Here is a 21660-nt window from a genome sequence, read left to right as displayed (position 1 = left end):
GCGGCGGGGGCGCGCAGCGCAGGGAGATACGTCACTCATTGATGGCTGTGTAGGGAGTGTGGAAGATAGGGGGTGCGGGGGGGATTGGGCGCGGTGTCATTCTCTCCAGTGCACTTACCTATACTTAACTTTCTATATACAGTGGATGGATAGGTCAGTCCGTGTTATTTTATAGAGTACAGAGTTTTGAAAAGAGAAGGAACGATTCCCCCACCCCAATATAGATATCTAGATAATATATATCATATATATATATATATATATATATATATATATATATATATATATATATATATATATATATATATATATATATATATATATATATATATATATATATATATATATATATATATATATATATATATATATATATATATATATATATATATATATATATATATATATATATATATATATATATATATAAAAATATATAAAAAAAAACATGTTATGAACGTAAAATGCATGAATTTATTAGTGAGCACATGGAGGTATTGCCATTGGTAGATAAGTAAGTGTCCCAGGTGGAAACAGCAATGTAATTTATATTGTGAATAAAGTGCCTTATGTTGTAAACTGTAAGTACATTGTAAGTAGTTACATGAGCATATAAAAGCACAAGGCCTTATAAAGGTCACAGTCTGAGATGACTTCAAATGCCTTCATATTTTAGGAAACAGTGTACTTTATACTCTATGCAGTGCTGTCCAACTGGCGGCCCGCGACCCCCCTCTATGTGGCCCCCCACCTGTCTGGCTGCTTACCTTTGAGTAAGCATTAAATGGTATCAGTACTGAGATTAACTGGCCCCCTGCATGGTTCTCACCTCAGATTCAGGCTGTAATCCCTCTGTATTGTTTAAAAATGTAATCCCCTGAGTTTTTCACACCTTTTAGTTTCTGCATTGTTCACCCCCTGCAGTGTTCACACCTCAGGCTCAGACTGTAATCACTCCCATTGTTCACTTCTTCACACCTCAGACATAGGTACTGTAGGCAGAGTATGGCACATACAGCCAGCATAGGGCAGGTAGAGTATGGCACACACAGGCAGGGTAGGGCAGGCAGAGTATGGCACACACAGTCAGGGTAGGGCAGGCAGCGTATGGCACACACAGTCAGGGTAGGGCAGGCAGAGTATGGCACACACAGGAAGGGTAGGGCAGGCAGAGTATGGCACACACAGGAAGGGTAGGGCAGGCAGAGTATGGCACACACAGGAAGGGTAGGGCAGGCAGAGTATGGCACACACAGACAGCATAGGACAGGCAGAGTGCTGCCTGTGTGTGCCATACTCTGCTTGCCCTATGCTGCTTGTGGGAGGTGAACCTGGCAGGGGTTTGTTGTGAGAGTTTGTTAGCAGTTGGAAATAGCCATTAAATGGTCCCAAAGGTGTGTAATTATGTGCTGTGGGTTGCTCTGCTATCCACAGGGGAGCAGGAGGCATATGGAATTTAAGGGTATATCTAAATATGACATAATTCTTTCACATATGAATGATGGTTGATATCCCCACAGTAAGGACCAAGCATTTGGGATTTTGCTGTGCTACCACCATTATGATAAAATAGGTGTGGTTTGAAGTGGGTGTGGTTTCAAAAAGGGGAGTGGTCAAAACTGGCTTCCATTAGCAGCCCTCCACCATGTATTCTAGAGAAATTCCGGCCCTCGGCACCGTAGAAGTTGGACAGCACTGCTCTATAGTATACAAGTTTTAGTGAGCCATGTGACAAATTACATCACTAAGCACAGATTATAACTGATGACATCACCAAACACCATTTATAAAGATAATTTACAGAATATTTGTGGCTGTTATGTATTGCAATTATATATTGTTCAGTTTGGTCTTTTACCTATGGGAACAAACTGCAAATAATATCTTTCATTCCTACACATCAGAACACACTGTTTATAACTTAATGAGACAGCATATACCACTGCTGCTCTCTACAAACATCTCTTCCACGCTCCCACCTGACTTCCAGCACTTCCAACTTCACATAGTGTCCACTTATTCCTCCTGTCTCACTACCTCTAGGTCTTCCCTCACTTCTCTGCAGCTGTCCCTAACGTGTAGCAAAGGTTACACACAAAAACTAAGTTATAATGCTTAATGCCAATAGACTCTTGCCTTTCTTGCAAGCCCCCTTACAAACCCATGTAGCCCACTTTTGGTTATTCTGTGCTGCTACCTGCTGTTTACTGTACTTTGGCGCTACAGGAATCCTGAGCCCCCGCTTACTATGGGGGTTTACAGGGATTTCTCCCCTAAATGGCGTGCCTCCACCCAGGGATGGTGTTGTGGAACTATAATCCACCCCCTGGGAACTTAACTGTTCACTTGTACCTCTGCTTGGGATCCACACACAGCCCCCGGTACCTTGCCCCTCCCTGGGGTAGTTGCTTACCGGCAGGTAGGTGATCCTTGGTGCAGGAAAGAGTCAGATACACAGGTAATATGATGAATTAAATGAATCGGTTTATTAGGGCAGGACCTCTCCAGGAGTGGCACATATCATTTCACACAGCATGCAGGGCTTTATCTCCTTACTACTCATTGAGAGCCTTTTCCTGTTGGGCAACTCACGGTACTCGCGCCAAGTGTCCCCTTCTAGGTGATCTCCCCGGTACTCATGCCAGAAGGCAACCCCTCTTGAGGTCCTCCCCGGTACTCACGCTAGGCAGCCTCACCACAGGCAGCCCACTCCGGTACTCACGCCTAAGCCCCCTCAGATCCAGCCTCCTGGGCTAGCGGTGACCTTGTCCACCTACCTAGCCACTTGTGGCCCTGCACTCCAGCAGATGTAACGCTGGGAGGTCTTAACCTCACTACCACTCCTGGAGGGGCAATATCCGCCCATTCTAAACTCCTGGTGTCCTACATGTCACTCCTAGAGCGACCTATCACAGAACTGCTATCTCTTAACTGTACCTGGGGTACTCCTTACTGGAGCAGTCCCCAAAATGTCTGCCCCACAGCACATGGCTGCATCCCCTTATATGGGCCTATGCACCACCCTGTGGCCTGTCCTAGGGGTTCCTGTCCTAAGGGCCCATTTTTGGTAAACCCCAACACCCACCATCTGAAATGAAAAACATTCACATTCATATGCATCTTTATTGATCAGAAATCAACTTAGAATAAATCACAATTTGTTTTCATTGTGCACTTAATCATAAGCTATGATTAAGTGCCCTTGGGCAGCAGGAAACACATCAGGCTACCAGCATAATTGTTTGAAAAAACATAAAATAGAATTCTCCTAAACTGAACAACTGCTTCCAGATCTCTACTCTTTGGGTCGGACCAGTACCAGCCTGTCTTTTCACACTGGTGTAAGCTCTTATAAGCAAGATCCTAGTTTTTACTCTGTGACCCGTTTGTTATAAATTAATGTAAAGAGTTGCATAACTTGCTGGCACTATATAAATCTTGCTTTTTTTCAAATGTGCCAAAAATGCATATCAAAAAAGCAGCCACACAAGAACCTAAAAGACCCTTACACTTTTCTACTTAAAGAAAATGCTTAAAGAGATACTGACACCAGAAAAGAAACCATTTTTTATATCTACCATAACACTTGTCTTTTCATGAGCTTTATAATTTTGCCTTAAAAGTTTGCAAGATGCGTTTACATTACCTATCTGATCCTCCATGTCCCTCTATGAGGGTGCTGCCATATTGGTGCAGCAGGAAGTCTGTTAGCATTAGAAGCTATAACTGACAGGCTGAGAAGGGACAGCCAGGTTGGGAAAACAGTCAGGTTTAAGAACTTCAAGTAGCAATTGCTAATAAAAGCAAACCTATCAACAAAAACTGATTAACATGACCTATTGGTAACTTTTTATGTAGATTCATAATTTAAAAAGTAGTTTATTCGTGTCAGTATCACTTTATCTATAGCCTATTTTTTCGGCAGACACAGATGTATCAGCATGTCACCATGTATGTAAAAAGTGTCAGAGTGCAGGTATGAAGTTGTGTGTGTCTGTACTAGACAGGGAAAACAAGTTTCCCACACCCATAGCAACTTTTCAGTAGTGCATTCGGCTTGTGTTTTGCCTTTTGGTGCACAAAAGTTGTACTAACTTAACACAAATGCTGCAACTGTATATGTTTCTTTATGGTAAAGTCTGTGACACATATCGTAGTTAGACCAGTGATTTTAGGGAGAGCCATGGTGACTCAAAACTTCTTCTGTTACTACAATAAAAATAATGACAGGCACTGGCAGTGTTACAAGGGCATTATTTAGCAATGTAAAAACTAGCATTCCTTTGTGGTTCCCACCTCTCATGGCAATTATGTCACAGACACCAGGCAATTAAAGGCATTATGATAAACATCGTTCTTTCCTGGGAGCACCATGAAGTTAAAATGTCTGATGTGGTGTAGGCCTAATTGCTCAATTAAGTATATAAGCTAGTTTATTCCTAAAAGGTAGCATTATTTTATGCATACAGTGGTGTGAAAAACTGTTTGCCCCCTTCCTGATTTCTTATTCTTTTGCATGTTTGTCACACTTAAATGTTTCTGCTCATCAAAAACCGTTAACTATTAGTCAAAGATAACATAATTGAACACAAAATGCAGTTTTTAAATGAAGGTTTACGTTATTAAGGGAGAAAAAAAAACTCCAAATCTACATAGCCCTGTGTGAAAAAGTGATTGCCCCCCTTGTTAAAAAAAATAACTTAACTGTGGTTTATCACACCTGAGTTCAATTTCTGTAGTCACCCCCAGGCCTGATTACTGCCACACCTGTTTCAATCAAGAAATCACTTAAATAGGAGCTACCTGACACAGATAAGTAGACCAAAAGCACCTCAAAAGCTAGACATCATGCCAAGATCCAAAGAAATTGAGGAACAAATGAGAACAAAAGTAATTGAGATCTATCAGTCTGGTAAAGGTTATAAAGCCATTTCTAAAGCTTTGGGACTCCAGCGAACCACAGTGAGAGCCATTATCCACAAATGGCAAAAACATGGAACAGTGGTGAACCTTCCCAGGAGTGGCCGGCCGACCAAAATTACCCCAAGAGCGCAGAGACAACTCATCCGAGAGGCCACAAAAGACCCCAGGACAACATCTAAAGAACTGCAGGCCTCACTTGCCTCAATTAAGGTCAGTGTTCACGACTCCACCATAAGAAAGAGACTGGGCAAAAACGGCCTGCATGGCAGATTTCCAAGGCACAAACCACTTTTAAGCAAAAAGAACATTATGGCTCGTCTCAATTTTGCTAAAAAACATCTCAATGATTGCCAAGACTTTTGGGAAAATACCTTGTGGACCGACGAGACAAAAGTTGAACTTTTTGGAAGGTGCGTGTCCCGTTACATCTGGCGTAAAAGTAACACAGCATTTCAGAAAAAGAACATCATACCAACAGTAAAATATGGTGGTGGTAGTGTAATGGTCTGGGGTTGTTTTGCTGCTTCAGGACCTGGAAGGCTTGCTGTGATAGATGGAACCATGAATTCTACTGTCTACCAAAAAATCCTGAAGGAGAATGTCCGGCCATCTGTTCGTCAACTCAAGCTGAAGCGATCTTGGGTGCTGCAGCAGGACAATGACCCAAAACACACTAGCAAATCCACCTCTGAATGGCTGAAGAAAAACAAAATGAAGACTTTGGAGTGGCCTAGTCAAAGTCCTGACCTGAATCCTATTGAGATGTTGTGGCATGACCTTAAAAAGGCGGTTCATGCTAGAAAACCCTCAAATAAAGCTGAATTACAACAATTCTGCAAAGATGAGTGGGCCAAAATTCTTCCAGAGTGCTGTAAAAGACTCGTTGCAAGTTATCGCAAAGGCTCGATTGCAGTTATTGCTGCTAAGGGTGGCCCAACCAGTTATTAGGTTCAGGGGGCAATTACTTTTTCACACAGGACCATGTAGGTTTGGATTTTTTTTCTCCCTAAATAATAAAAACCCTCATTTAAAAACTGCATTTTGTGTTTACTTGTGTTATCTCTGACTAATAGTTAAATGTGTTTGATGATCAGAAACATTTAAGTGTGACAAACATGCAAAAGAATAAGAAATCAGGAAGGGGGCAAATAGTTTTTCACACCACTGTATTTGTAATTTTAAATCAGCAGTAATAACAGCCATGGTTTGAATGATATTAAGGTAGGGATCTGTAAAAAAAAAATTCACTTATTTTCACATATCACCGTATTGTAACACCGTTTATTTAGCAATACGTAACACATTTGATTGTAGTCTATCACACCAGTTGGAAATATAAAGGGCATCTAAACCCCCCAAAAATCATGTTTTTATTAACTTATAGTGATCCCGAGTGTTTTTTCAGTTTACATACATTTTCTAGTTTTAGTGGTTTCTAAGGTGTCAGCAGATTTAAACTGCAAATACATGCTTTTGGCTCAACAGCTCTCTCTGAAACTCAATAGTACTGTACTATACAGGAAGTCCATAGACAGATGGGGTAGCCAGTATTTTGACTTTCAAATAGAGCTGTAGGGCTGAAAGCTTGGTATTAGCAATCTACAACTGTCTGAAACTGCAAATATCTCCAAAACTGGTAAAAACTGAAAATTAGTGTAATTTGCAAAAGTTTTCAGTAAAGCACACAGAGGATGTTTAAGTCAAATCATTTTTAAATGTAGATGTCCTTCAATGTTTCATGAGCCAGCTGTTCTTTGAGAATTGTTTTTTGGACTAGTACACATGATAGTCATCATCATAATTATGGCCATTGAATTATAGGTAGGAGCATTCAAAGTACAAAGTTCTACATTTGTTTCCTTAAAATGGCTATAATAATACTTCAGGTCTCAAGAATTCCTGATAGATCAGTTAGGAAGGAAAAAAAGAGAGTTGAAGTATGCTAAGGAAGCATAAGTGGTTTTAAATGAGGTCAGATACGGCTGTTGCTTAGAGGATGGTGGCCTTAAACTGCTTTCTAGCAGTGCATTACAAACCTTACTGCACAGGAAAAAAATCCTTATGTTTCCTGACCTTAGCTGCAGTGGTGTCAGCCTGTTGCCCTTTGCATCACTCAGGATACTGAAAGGAAATTACTTGTACACTAACAAGAGATCACTGTATTTCCTGAAATTTTGATTGGTCTTCGTTTCATCTCACCAGTGTTCTTCAGTCAGTGAAATGACAATTTTACTAAGCTATAAAAATATATACTGTATTCCATAAATCTCACTTACACTATACTGGCTGCATAGACAAGCACATGTAGATTCCTAAACAGCAACACAAATTCTTCTGATATTTGAATTAGTTACCATACATTTATCTATTTATTCTAAAAATGTTTTTATATGTTTTAGTCTACTTTTAAGGTATGTCCAATGCCAGTTCAGTGCAGGAACCTCCTACAACAAAGTATTGAAAGTCAGCAGGGAAAATGGCTGTAAACAATCTACATTAAAACTTTCTCCAACCAGAAAAACAGGTTTTACAAGACCTTGTAAAAACAAGTACTACAGATCACATCTGCTAAAACCTACAAAACCTGCCAAACTTTGTTTTCTTCATTCCAAATCGCTAAATCATAACCTATTTTCTGTTGCACCTTGAGCAGTGTGCAAAATGTTGGTGCTGAATAAAATATAAAATAACAATTAAGAAATAGAATTTAAAATATTTATTTTTAATTAGAAATTAAAATGTTGTCTAAGGGGCAAATGTATCAAAGTGTGAAATTAAAGTTTACCACAAAATCCTATGGGATTTTTAAAAGTTTATCAGTGGGTGAAAGAGTTTACCATTTGATAAATAGGCTTCTAAAAATCCCATAGGACGACAATTGAGAGAGGATGAGATTTCACATTTTGATTAATCTGCTACACGGGCTGATATTGGCCTACACTTTTCTACAGGTTGAGAATCAGCCCCAACACTGACATTAGCTTTCTTCTTTGCCTGCACCCAGAATTATTGTGTCTGCCCACGTGCAGGAACACAGCATTTATCAGCACTTAAGCATGAGTGTTTGCATTGAGGAGCAGATATCCCCCATGTTTGCCTGCACCCAGGCCGACAAAATGGTTCTGGATGCAGGCAAAGATAAAAAAGCTAATGGCAGCACTGAGGCTGATCTGCCCTGGTGTGGCACTAATCTAAAGCTGGCCACAAGTGGCGATTTTTAATCTTTCGTGCTACCATCGGTCGCACAAAAGATTGTTCCAACCCTCCACTGACGTTCAGGGCTGAATCGTCAGATATGGAGGTAGAAACAACAGGATTTCTACCTCCTTCTGCCGATTCAGCCCTGAAGGCAGATTTTGCTCAGGCACCTTCTATGGCGCCCGATCAAAATCTACTAACCCGCCCGATCGGCGAGTTGACCAATAACAGCAGCCTCCTGCGATATCGGTCTCCTTGCCAAGTTGCCATATACGCACCGAATATCGGATGGTATTATCGGTGCGTGTATGGCCAGCTTAAGTGTTAGGGTTCAACCTAAATGGTATGCAGCTACACTGAGTGGATTTCAGCCCAAAAATGCTTGCTTTTAAGGTTTTTAGGGAAAGTCTGCTCAGTGTGGCTGCACACAGGCTGACCCAGTGCCTATCTGTGGATCTATATGGATGTGCAGATGAGAGCAGATCATCTGCTTCATGTGATTGCGCGCTTAAGACCCCCTAGTGCAGTGCAACAGCAATGCTGTATCCACAGTGCTATTACCTGGCCAGACATATGCCACGGGCTAAAGCAATCATGTTGTAGAGATGTTGCCAAAGGAAATACAGCTCAAGTAGTTTGTTATGCCATTAAATAAAGCCATTATTTAGCCAGTTCAAAGTAGAAGCTATTAATCACCCTATCTCATTTAAAAGATGGGTTGATTCATTAATGCTCATTGATTTGGTGATTTGATGTAGTACTCTTTGTTACACCTCATTAAAATACTAAGCATTTTATGTGTAACACTCTATTTTCTCCAGTGTGAAAACAAATAGGCCAAATCTGTAATTTTCTCTTGCAGTTTGCATCTGTACCAATTCAGAGGGATGTTAGAGCTCAGTGCTGCTTCAAAGCAGAATTGTGCACATCTGTTTAAAACAGGACACATCCTAGTAAATTCACACATATACAGTATATATATATATATATATATATGTATATATATATACTATATGTGTGTATGTAAATGTGTCAATTCCTATTAACTAGTTAACACTTTCCTGACTGTTCTAAATCATTTTTGTAAATGTGCTTGAGCCACTGGGAATACTATAGAATGTCCCAGTTTGAATTCATTTAAAGCTAAATATTTTCCAATTCATTTGTTCAATTCTTGAAATGCCATTCTTTTCCTTTGTATATACATTATAACAGGGGACAGCTCAATGAAAGTACAAAAACACATGTATGCCACATGTTTCATATAAAATATTTTTATTGTTTTTTGAAAACATTTAAAAAAAACATTTTTGAGCACTTTTCATAAAAAACATAACTGAAATTCTACTGCAAGTTTAAACTACTGTGGTTTCAGCAGTACAACAGACAATGAAATAGGGGGTAATCAGATGTTTGTTTTTTGCAGTAAAAAACTGATAGGGGATTATTTCTGTAATGTGCGCTGGGTAGTGCACATTCTGCTGCTTCTATGCAGTAACTCAGATGCATTGCACAGGATAATCTTCCCTTCATAGTCCAAAGGTCTGAGTATTGCAGCTTTTTGCAAACAAAAAAAGAGCATTTGCGATGGAGTATCATGGAAAAAAGTCAATTAAAAAAAAAAAAAAACAGAAAAAAACAAACAAGGGGGAGGGGAAATTTTAACAACTAATCTGAATTAGTAAACATAAAAGGAAACATCCTGTGATTAACTATGTTTGCCAGGGCAACACAGAACAAATTTTAATACAGCAAAAAAGTGGTTACAAGAATATACCAAGACTGTACAAGGTAATAACACACATGCACATACTGTGATCATGTATTAACACGGTGAAGCAACTAAACATAATTTCTTCCTGCTGTAATATTCTCATGTAAGAGAATAAGAAATAGAATATCTCACTGAGATCAATGCACATTGCTACATAAGACAATTGTATCTGTCATTTGTATGACATTTCTATTTTTTTATAACTTTTATTTTTTTAATAGAATGAAATCATTTTTTCCTCTTTTTTTTATTTCTCTCTTGGGGCTACATAGTTGCATTTATCAGAAGAGAGGTGCCATGCCACAGGTTCAAGGGAAAGTTAGTGCAATAAATGAACCCGAGAATGTCCGTGTGATTAATCCTTTTCCATTGCTTATGGCGCCACCTTCTGGCAGCAAAATGTCATATTTCCAGGCAGTATGAAAAGGCATTTGGCTTACAGAAAATGCCTCCAATCAAAATCGAAAGATGTTTGCTGCAATACTGTACATAGGGTACATTGCAAAAGGTTCTCTCTTTTAAATTTTTTTTATTTAAAAATAAAAAATTATAGTGTTCACTGCTAGCGGATCATATTCCATACCAGCCCTGCAAACACTGATAACCAATCCAGCAGTAAAAGCACTGGTGTTTATATAGACCTCTACATATAGTCCTTTTTTTTTTAACTAGGATAAAGAATGAATTTTCTGCTATGGTACTAACGTGCTCACCACTGTATTTCCCCCAACAGACAAACGCACTTTTTGCCTGCCAAGGTCACAATTAAAATAAATCAAATTTATCCTTTGGGTTTCTACTATTTTTTTTTTTTTTTTTTTTTTTTTTAAATACTTTGGTACGCAATAGTGCTCCATCTCAATGTACAGTAGTAACAAGTACTAAGAGCAGGTCTTAAAAAATATTTAAAAATACCAGCAAACACATAGAATGGCCAAGGAAACTATCACATACAAGTTTACAAAGCTCTGGAGTTGACCTTAGCACCGTTGGTTGAAAATGATGATGACTTTATGTATTTGCATTTTAACAACAATATCTGTCTGAGATAAAACACAATCAAAATGATTACTCTACACAACTAAGCCATTGGATTATAGTCAAGGTTAAAAATTTTACATTTGTGGGAATTCCATTCTGTCGTTTTTTTTTACACTGCTTTAATGATGGGCTGCAAATAATTTCATGAAGCGCTGCAGAATATCGAACAAGGAGGTTTGAGAGTATCTGAAGCTTGCACACACAGCTAAAATTGTTTAACATGCATTTTTTCTTTTAAAAAAAACCTTCAGTGACAGCTTCATAATTCTGAATGGCATGTTTGATTATAAAATCTTGAGGAGTATACGGTCCATATCCCTACTCAACAGCCTTCTTGGCCACTACATACATATTGATAAAAAGTGACTAATGCAACACTTCAACAACAACAATTCTTCCTATATCCGCTATCCCGCAATAACTTTCTTACTTCTTGATCATTAAAAAGAGGGCAGCCACTGTTATGCATGCAAGCATCCTAAAACATGGAGTATGAGTTGTAAAGGTAATCTTAAAAGTCCAATTTCTCTTCTCTGTCTTGCTAAAAGAAAAAAAAAAATACATGCAACAAAGACACATTTTCTAATATGTACAAATATTAGAAATATCAGTGCTTAATATCAGCTGCTGTTACATTGCTAGTGAAGAGACTTCTGGGTAGCAACCTCCAAAATATGGCGGCGGTTCCACAGAAACCTATTTGTTGTCTTAGGACTCACCAAACCATTGTCAGCTCACTGGAAAATTATTTCACATACCTGCTTATGTGAAAAACCAGATTTAAAACAAAATAACATAAAATAAAACTTCTAAATATCATGTGAGGTCACGGACGTTTAAAAAGTTTCTTATTACATCATAGTGCATAAAAAAAAAAACACACACAGCTACTGGGCACTGCTCATCATTATGTTTCTATAACAAGAACAGGTTTTCCTTTCTTTTGATAATAATTTACACGTGCCACGAGTGATAAAAGTATTCACAATGGTATCCCAGTCATTATACTCAAACCCAGAGGGCATTTGTTTGTTCTTTCCACTTCAAGGAAAACAGCAGTTCCTATAAGGGAGGAGCATGGTCTGGAGCTAGCAAACATTAGACTAAAACATGCTCATTAGTGTAACTGGCTTTAAATGACTGTCAGCTGAAGGAAATTATACCAAGTGGGCAAAAACAGAAATGGGAGTTAATACTGGCTCATCAATTGCCCAAGATTTTTTAAGCTTGTTGAAAACAGCTGAACGATCAATTTGTGCAGCAAACCTTATCAAAATCTCATAATTACAAATGTTTCTGCTGCGGGAGGCACTTCCATTAAGACAAATACAACGTCTGCCTTTTTGATACAGTGTGCTACATTATAGTACAAAATTAACCCAACATTTCAACTGTAGGATGGTCCTTGCTTTCCATCCATTCAAATCCAGAAGAGGTCATGGAATTTATGGATTCATTGCAAATATGCTGAAACAAAGGGTCATTGTTAATTTCCTCCAGTGTAGCATCCTCGTCCTGCCCAGGCTGTCGGCCTGGATCAAACAACAGATTTGGATCTAAAGTATTGAGATCATTGATGCTGCCTGAGAGCTCAGAAGACAATCGAATGTCGCTGGAGAAGTCGGAGGCATTGTTCAACTCAGAGGCCACTTGAACCACAAGCTGCTGGTTGGTTTGGAGGCTATCTCCATCTAAGAGATCCTTAACAGTGCTACTGAAATCAAGTTGCTGCTCTCCAATATCAGTTTGTGCTTGGTTTTCTCCAGATGTAAAACTGATTTGCTCAGAACTATTGTTTTTTGTGAGGTAAGATGGGGTTTGGAATTCATAAGCTGGATTGCTGGAATTTAATATACTTTGCTGATTGGCACCAGAAAACATGGGAGATGTTTCTAAAATCTGAGTGAGATTCATTCTTGCAGTATAATTAGAAGGCATGTTATTTATTCCCAACCCTCTGACTGCGTCATCTCTGTCAGAATCCAGTTTACTTAATAAAACATGTGTGATGTTCTGCGTGTTATTTTGTTTTTGTAGAGATGGAAAAGCTGTTTGCATCATTACTGTCAGAGGGACTGACTGACTTCGTTGAGCTATACTGTTGGCACTGTTATCTGGTTGGATGTTGCTAAGTATGCTGTGAATCTCTGGGACTACTAGAGTTCCAAAAGCTGTCACATTAGACTGCGGTACATTAGAAACAGGGCAATTTGTGTTTCCACTTAGGTTACGTTGACGATGTACAGCTGGGCTTACACTACGGCACCTGAAATTGCTATTTCCAGAAGAATTTGTAGATTTGTTGTCTAAAGGTGCTGGTACTGCAAATCCCTCTTGCTTGCTGGCATTATTTATAATGGACAACTGATGCTGCACGGGTGACACAGGGGTCAACCTGCCTAAATGATTGTCATGATGTCTAGACTGAGATTGATATGACTGACCAGGCACTGCAAAGGCATGTGGCTTTCTGAAACTGTCCAGCTCTTTATAGCTTGGAAGAATACCATGGCTGGAAACAGAAGGATTTACGACACTGCCATACCCATTATTCATCCATTCTAATTTAGTTTTGTCTGGATGGGTTGCCATAGGCCTCTGCATTGGTTTTACTGGACTACTTGACACAATGGTAGCATCATGATATGAGATGCTCGCACTTATAGGCGTAAATGCAAATGGATTTCTGCATTCAACTGGACTTGGGGGAACACTGCTGCTACAGTTAGAATGAGGCGTTCCAACTGGTGTATGTCGACTGCTTCCTAAAGCACTATCTACAGGTGTTGTTTGAGCTAAGCGAGAGCATGGGCTTTCTCTGGATAGGCTATGAGTGCCAGAAATCATTTCAGATGTTGGAGTTGGAGTTAAAGTTGGAGTGGGAGTTGGCGTTGGAGTGGGAGTGTGAACAGGAGTTCCACTACTGTGGACTGAATGGTAAAAGTGTGCACTGCCTGGATGAGTTGGTACTGGTGTCCCATGGCTAGCTGTTGATTGGTTTTGCAGCACCATACCCAAGTTACCATAGTTCTGAGGATTATTGTTCATTGACATTTGTTCTTCCATGAGCACCAGTTCCTCTACAATGCTGTCCTGCGTGAGGTCATCATCAAAAGAAAAGAAGCTAGGGTCAGTCATATCAGAATGCTGAGGTAACTGGTTTGAAGAATGTGCTTGTAGCTGATTCAAAGACGAATCTTCAAGTTGCTGGCTGTATATGCCTTGCTGTATTCCTTCAAAATCTTCCCATACTGGTTTCTGCAGGTTATCAGCACCAGAAGTTTCAGAAATATCCAATACACCAATAGTTTGCGTCTGCTCACAGTTAGAAGACGAGAAGTCTGCATCTTCGGCTATGTGTTGCCAGGCATCTTGACTAAAAGTATTATCCGACTTCGATTCATTCACAAACTTAAACACATTTCCTTCTAGTTTTACTTTAACATCCTGAGATGAGGCCACAATCTCTTGGGGTGTATCACTGGATGTTTCAGCAACACAACTCAAAGGGTAATTTACTGCTAAAGTGGTATTATCTCCTTCTGTTTCTTTGCTCGGTACCAAAGCAAGAGTAACAGCATCATCATTTTTTGCTAACAGTGTTCTAGGAATCTTCTTACCGGTAATACCTTCTGGTACAGGGCAATCTGAAGTTATTTGACCCAGAAGTGATTTTTTAGCTGGTGGTATTGGCGACTCCTGCCCTGTAGTGGGTAATCGCTTCCGTGGGCTTTTGTTACACACTCTGACATCTTTCACTCCTTGATCTCCATTAGTGTTTTGACTAGAGCGATTGTTAAATAAAGTTTGAGGTGCAACAGAAAGAGTTAGAGTACTCTGGTTACTGCCTGCTGAAGAAATAGTTGTACCTTCAACAGAACGGCTTTTACATTTGGTCCTTGTTCCTTCAGCTCTATGATCAACACCTTTAACAGCTTGATCCCGGGCAGCATCTTGGGATAGCTTTAACGTCACACTCTCTTGATTACCCTTTTGCGTCAAACCTATTACAGTTCTCTTTTGAGCTTTAGAACTATCAGGAGTCTCTTGGCACTGCACTGCCGTATCCTCTGAAACAATTTCAGGTTCTGTTTTCACTTCCACTGAAGAAGATGCAGGTGTTCCTCCTCTAGGTACAGGAGATTGCAAAGAAACCACAGAACCATTCTTAATCTGAGGAACAGTCCTAGTCTCATCAGTTGCCCCTGTACTACTACTGGGAGTTGGTTTCACTGGGGTACCAGTACTGCTTGGAGCAAGAGAGATTGTTGTCATTTTAACCACATTCAGAGAACTAACATGTGGAGTAGGAACAACCGTCTTGATTGGACTACTGGTAAAAACCACAGTGGTAGGAGAACGGATCGTCAAAGCATTAGAACTGGCTGGTTTAGGAAGGATCTGAGGGTAGCGATGTCGTGCAGAACGATCACCAACAGGACTTGCTGGGATATTCTGGGGAGTCTTTGGCGACTGCTTTACAGACTGCATGTGCTGAGTGACCACTTGCACGTTTAGAGGGAGTACTTTGCCTTCAGAAGAACCAATAGGACTGGGAGAAGTCACAAGAGGCCTGTTTCGTTGTACCTGTTTAATAATAGAAAAGGCTGTTATGTAACAAATATATAAAAAGAAACCAGATAAAAAAAAACAAAAGTTCTACCAAAAGCATACTGAAAGTTAAAACCTATACAGGTTTAGGACCTATTATCCGTAAACCGTTATCCAGAAAGCTCCGAATTACAGAAAGGTCACCTCACATAGACTCCATTATAATCAAATAATTCTAATTTTTCAAAATGATTTCCCTTTTCTATGTAATAATAAAACAGTACCTTGTTCTTGATCCCAACTAAGATATAATTAATCCTTATTAGAGACAATACAATCCTATTGGGTTTATTTACTATTTAAATTATTTTTTAGTAGACTTAAGGTATGGAGATCCAAATTACCAAAAGACCCCTTATCCGGAAAACCCCAGGTCCCGAGCATTCTTGATAAGAGGTCACATACCTGTACTTGCATCTCAGATAGAAATGTTTAATCTTAATTCAACAAATAGAGAAGGCAAAACATATATATGTATAGAATAGGAAAGGCAGTAGTTACTTTGGGAAAGTTATTAACCTTGCCCTAAGCAAGATGTCAAAGCCCTTTTCTTGCCTTTTTCCCTAAACTTCCACCCTTGAAACAGGGTTAGTTGTTCCAATAATACATTCTGCATAAACAAAACCATCCCTCCCCTAAGCTCCAGCCTTTGTTAGGCTTTCAGTTAAGAAGCAGCTCCTTGTACAGAGGGTTGATTTTGTGGACTAGTACTGTATTTTACTACATATTCCTCCTTAAATGGGGATTAAAAACAACCAGCTAAACAGGAAGTTAGAAGAGGGTTTTACCACAGATATTTCTTAAAGGGGCGATTAACTGTTTTTTGTTTTTTTAATATTTTTTATTTTCAATTTTCAAATGTAAGGGGAAGGGTACAGAAGGCAAGAGGGGATGGGAATGGGAAAATTATACATCACTATTTTAGCAATAAACTAAATTGGTGACAAGTCAGGGCAGCAAGTTACTTTCTGATACAAACACACAAAAAAAAAATAGAATATAAATATTTACTTAGTAGAAACTTTCTTCTAGTAGCTTAGACGATGAACTTACAAATGATTCTCAACCTTATATGGAAGATGTAGATTTTAGGAAAGAGAGCATTTAAGTTAGCCTTTAGTATGTTATAGACTGCCCTATTCCAAGCAACTTTGCATTTGGTTTTCATTATTATGTTGGGTTGAAAAACCCAACATACTGTTCTTCGACTTCAGCTTATTCTTCCGCTTTTTCTTCTTCTTCTTCTTAGTGCCCCCATTTTCTAAATGCTACTCTTCCTACAGATTTACAGATTTAGGGGTACAACACCCAAACTCTCCCCACTTCTTCGCCCTATAGCCCAGCAGGTTGCTTGTGCTTTTCTAAGTGATCCCGCCCCCTGTCTATTTGTGGCACCGCTCCGAACCCCCCAATTGTTCTATTGACTTCCATTGACAGAGTTTTAAACTGCTGCCACACTTACAGCTTTGAAGCTACATTCCCCAAACTTGAATAACATAATAATGGGGTCACCCCAAATGAAACAGCAACATTTGTTGGATGACCCCAAAGTGGGAGCGGCCAACAGCAGCTAATCAAATTTCACCCATTGACTTTTACAGGGAAATTGAAACTGCTGCCAATCTTCCAGCTTTGAGGCCACACTCCCCAAACTTGAATCACATAGTCATGGGGTCAGCCTGAATGAAAATATGATGATTGTTGGATGCCAAGTGGGCGGAGCCGTGAACAGCCAATCAGATTTTACCTATTGACTTGGCGGAAATTCAACCTGCTGCCATTCTCACAGTAATAACGCCGGGGGGTCCCCAAACTTTGCAAAGTTAGGCACCCCGGTTCAAGGTCAGAAAAAGTGGACAGAGCCACCTACAGCCAATCAGATTTTACCTATTGACTTTCAATTGGGAAATTCAACCTGCTGCCATTCTCACAGTATTAAAGGAGAAGTAACACTAAAAATTTTTAAGTAAAAAAATCTATTCTACCCTGCCGCAATAATTGCCTTATCCTGCAAACCATTTAGTATTTTGAATGCTTTATTAGAAAATACCTGTTAAAACTTGGCTTCCGGTCATTTGAAAAAAGGCAATACAGCGATGCAGGGGAAGCATCCACTATGTGGCAATCGATTGATCGATCCTAGCCTTCCTTCTGTATAGGAAGGAGTCAGGCTAGGATCGATCAATCGATCGCCGCATAGTGGATGCTTCCCCTGCATCGCCGTATTGCCTTTTTTCAAATGACAGGAAGCCAAGATTTAACAGGTATTTTCTAATAAAGCATTTAAAATACTAAATGGTTTGCAGGATAGGGCAATTATTGGGGCAGGGTAGAATAGAGTTTTTACAGGGTAGAATAGAATTTTTAGTGTTACTTTTCCTTTAACACCAAGGTCCCCAAACAATTTACAGTTGGTCACTAGGGGACTGCAGTTTTAGTTTTGAAAAGTGGGCAGAGCCACCAACAGCCAATTAGATTTCTTTCATTGTTTTCAGTATGGAAGTTTTAACTGCTACACATGTTTTATGTCAGGGTCCCCAAACTTTGCACAGTGGTTTTTTACTATATAACTGTGGCCCCAGGTTAGAAAAAGTGGGCGGAGCCAACAAGAGATCAGATTTCATTTAGTGACTTCATGTTTTTCAACCCAACATGAAGTTTGTTCTCAAACTTCCCTTTCTAGTTTATTTTTTATAGTTCTTGAATAATTTGCCTTTCTCTTCTGCCACTTTCCAGCTTTCAAATGGGGGTCACTGACCCTGGTAGTCAAAAACTATTGCTCTGCGAGGCTACAATTTTGTTATTGTTACTTTTTATTACTTATCTTTCTATGCAGGCCCTCTACTGTTAATATTCCCATCTCTCATCTAAACCACTGCCTGGCTGATAGGCTAAATAAGATCCTAGCAACCAAATAGCTACTAAAATACTAAAATGGAGAGCTGCTTAAAAAATAGCTTAATAAAAGAAAAAAAAAATTCAAATTGTCTCAGAATATCAATGTCTACATCATATTAAAAGTTAATTTAAAGGTGAACTACCCCTTTAATTAAAACAAGTGGCAAAAAGTATATTCAGCACAACACCTAGCTCATGTTAAAAAGAGGTGCTGAACTTGATAAATGAGTTAAGCTTGGGTACAGCTTAAACCAAGTTTTTTTTAATATTTTTGTAAGAAAGTAAAACGTAATTCTTCCTGATAAATATATTTACAACAATATTTTTAAGCTGTTCCCAGGTAAAGAGATGATGGATCTGCTACGTTTTAAAACAATTATGTTCACCATGTGGAGATATTCATGCTTACAATGGCAACTCACATTTCTTTTACTTTATGGAATTTATACTTTACAACCAAAAAACTTTTACAGAAACAAGTAAAAAATAATTACCGGAATTGGGCTTTGAACAGCTGCCACTACAATGCCAATAGGCTGAGGAGAAAGGATTGCAGGACTTCCATTGCAGATACTGGTTATGCCATTGGATGCAGTTCCATCTTGTTTTTTTATTTGGAGCTCTCCTGGTAATGGTGACTGAAGCTTCTGTTCTTGCTGCTTCTTTTGTATCTTCCTCTGTAGCTGCTGCTTGGCATCTACTGGGGAAGTCAAGCTCTTTACTTGTGGGTGGAAAGAATTGCTTTCAGACATAGGAACAAAAGCTGAAGTCTGTGTAATTCCCTTCAATCCTGTAAAAACCAAAGAGCCCAACATGTTTTAATGAAAATTCATTTTCTCACATTTATCAAATGGGAAGAAAAAGGAGAGAACAGCCTTCTAGAATACTAGAAGAACTGCCTGAAAACGATAAACATATAACGATAAACATATAATGTAGATGTAGGAGGCCTGTTATATGAATTTGTATCAAAACAACATTTAAAAACCTAGCTTTACAATTCTTCAGGCAAGCAATACAGTTCAGTGCCTAAAGAAGCCTTGAGGTGGCCATACATGCACACATTTGGTATGGCAGTCTGACAAATTTTAAGCACAGCCTGACTATATGGACATGTATGGGCACCTCAGGGGCAGTTGTGGCAGACTATCCTGCAATCCTTTAAAATTATAGGTTGTTATGGCTATGATGCAAGAGAATGAAAAAGTCTTTAAACTTCCCTTTTTTTAAAAAAAAAAATTGTTTTAGAATGAACATGAATCAACAAAAGTCTACGTTTTCTGTTTACCTGCTGAATCACCCGCCATTACAGTGAGAGCTGCCATTGACTTAGTGCCGATATAGTGACTTTTAACGAGAAAGCGTGCTAAATCCAAGACAGAATCGAATGGCTGACTTAGAACCTTTTGAGCCCACTCACACACAAGGCGACAAGCAGCAGACACAACTTCTTCATCAGCATTTTGTAACTGTGTGGAAACTTCTATTCCATCCACCTAAAAAAACAGAGGTAAGTCATTCCACTGAAATGATGTAATTACAAGCTAGCAAAGATATTAGGATTAGCATTAGGATATAACTTGTCTAAAAATATACACATTAACTAAAGCGTCCCACACACATGTATTTTTTTCTAAAAGGAAGTCAATAACCCCAGAATGGATACTTAACCAACATATTATGTTAACGCTACTTAACATAATATAAACTATTAAAGAATCTCGCCAAACTGGAATATATATTTCAGTAAATATTGCCCTTTTACATCTTTTCCCTTGAGCCACCATTTAGTGATGGGCTGTGTGCTCCTCCACAGATCACATGATCAGAAATAATGCAGCTCAAACTGTAACAGGAAGTAGTGTGGGAGTAAAAGACAGAACTCTGTCCATTAATTGGCTGATGTGACCTAACCTGTATGTGTGCCTTGGCTTGTTTGTGTGCACTGTGAATCCTATGATCCCAGGAGGCGGCCCTTAATTCTTAAATGGCAATTTTCTATTTAGGAGTACCCAATAGCACATACTACTAAAAACATATATTTTTATGAAAATAGCTTATTTAGATGAAGCAGGGTTTTACATATGAGCTTGTTTATGCAATATATTTTTTGAGACCTACATTGTTTGGGTATAGTACACCAATCTCAATAAATCAAAACGAATACCTAATCTTCTCACCAACCTCTAGATACATCATTAGTGATGAACATATACAGTGGATATTAAAAGTCTACACACCCCTGGTAAAATGTCAGGTTCTTGTGCTGTACAAAAATGAGACAAAGATAAATCATTTCAGAACTTTTTCCACCTTTAATGTGACCTATAAACTGTACCACTCAATTGAAAAACAAACTGAAATCTTTTAGGTGGAGGGAAGAAAACCAAAAAAACTAAAATAATGTGGTTGCATAAGTGTGCACACCCTCTTCTAACTGGGGATGTAGTTGTGTTCAGAATTAAGCAATCACATTCAAAATCATGTTAAATAGGAGTCAGCATACACCTGCCATCATTTAAAGTGCCTCTGATTAACCCCAAATAAAAGTTCAGCTGCTCTAGTTGGTCTTTCCTGACATTTTTTTAGTCGCATCCCACAGCAAAAGCCATGGTCCACAGAGAGCTTCCAAAGCATCAGAGGGATCTCATTGTTAAAAGATATCAGTCAGGAGAAGGGTACAAAAGAATTTCCAAGGCATTAGATATACCATGGAACACAGTGAAGACTGACATTACCAAGAACTGGACATCCCTCCAAAATTGATGAAAAGACGAGAAGAAAACTGGTCAGGGAGGCTACCAAGAGGCCTAAAGCAACGCTGCAGGAATATCTGGCAAGTACTGGCTGTGTGGTACATGTGACAACAATCTCCCGTATTCTTCATATGTCTGGGCTATGGGGTAGAGTGGCAAAGGGGAAAGCCTTTTCTTACGAAGAAAAACATCCAAGCCAGGCTACATTTTGCAAAAAAACATCTGAAGTCTCCTAAGAGCATGTGGGAAAAGGTGTTATGGTCTGATGAAACCAAGCTTGAACTTTTTGGCCATAATTCCAAAAAATATGTTTGGTGCAAAAACAATACTGCACATCACCAAAAGAACACCATACCCACAGTGATGCATGGTGGTGGCAGCATCATGCTTTGGAGCTGTTTTTCTTCAGCTGGAACTGGGGCCTTAGTTAAGATAGAGGGAATTATGAACAGTTCCAAA

At 39.1% G+C, this 21660-nt stretch overlaps 1 protein-coding gene across 3 annotated transcripts in view; it reads right to left on the bottom strand.

Annotated features, from left to right (window-relative positions):
- Nucleotides 1-10535: 10535 nt before the first annotated feature.
- The window catches only part of rfx7 (regulatory factor X7), a 65203-nt gene continuing 54078 nt past the window's right edge, over nucleotides 10536-21660 (bottom strand). For 2 of the 3 annotated variants that reach the window (XM_012958368.3, XM_012958367.3), the window contains 3 exons: nucleotides 19734-19941; nucleotides 18940-19235; nucleotides 10536-15523 (listed from right to left, as the gene is read on the bottom strand). In XM_012958368.3, the coding sequence (XP_012813822.1) occupies nucleotides 12311-15523; nucleotides 18940-19235; nucleotides 19734-19941 (3717 nt within the window). In that variant the 3' untranslated portion in view covers nucleotides 10536-12310. The remainder of the gene's footprint in view (nucleotides 15524-18939; nucleotides 19236-19733; nucleotides 19942-21660) is intronic. The other variant, NM_001097380.1, reaches the window with a different exon arrangement.

Source organism: Xenopus tropicalis, chromosome 3, assembly GCF_000004195.4.
Source record: "Xenopus tropicalis strain Nigerian chromosome 3, UCB_Xtro_10.0, whole genome shotgun sequence".
In the NCBI taxonomy this organism is placed as follows: domain Eukaryota; kingdom Metazoa; phylum Chordata; class Amphibia; order Anura; family Pipidae; genus Xenopus; species Xenopus tropicalis.
Note: the sequence above shows the minus strand (reverse complement) of the source record. Positions and strands in the feature narration are given on the sequence as shown.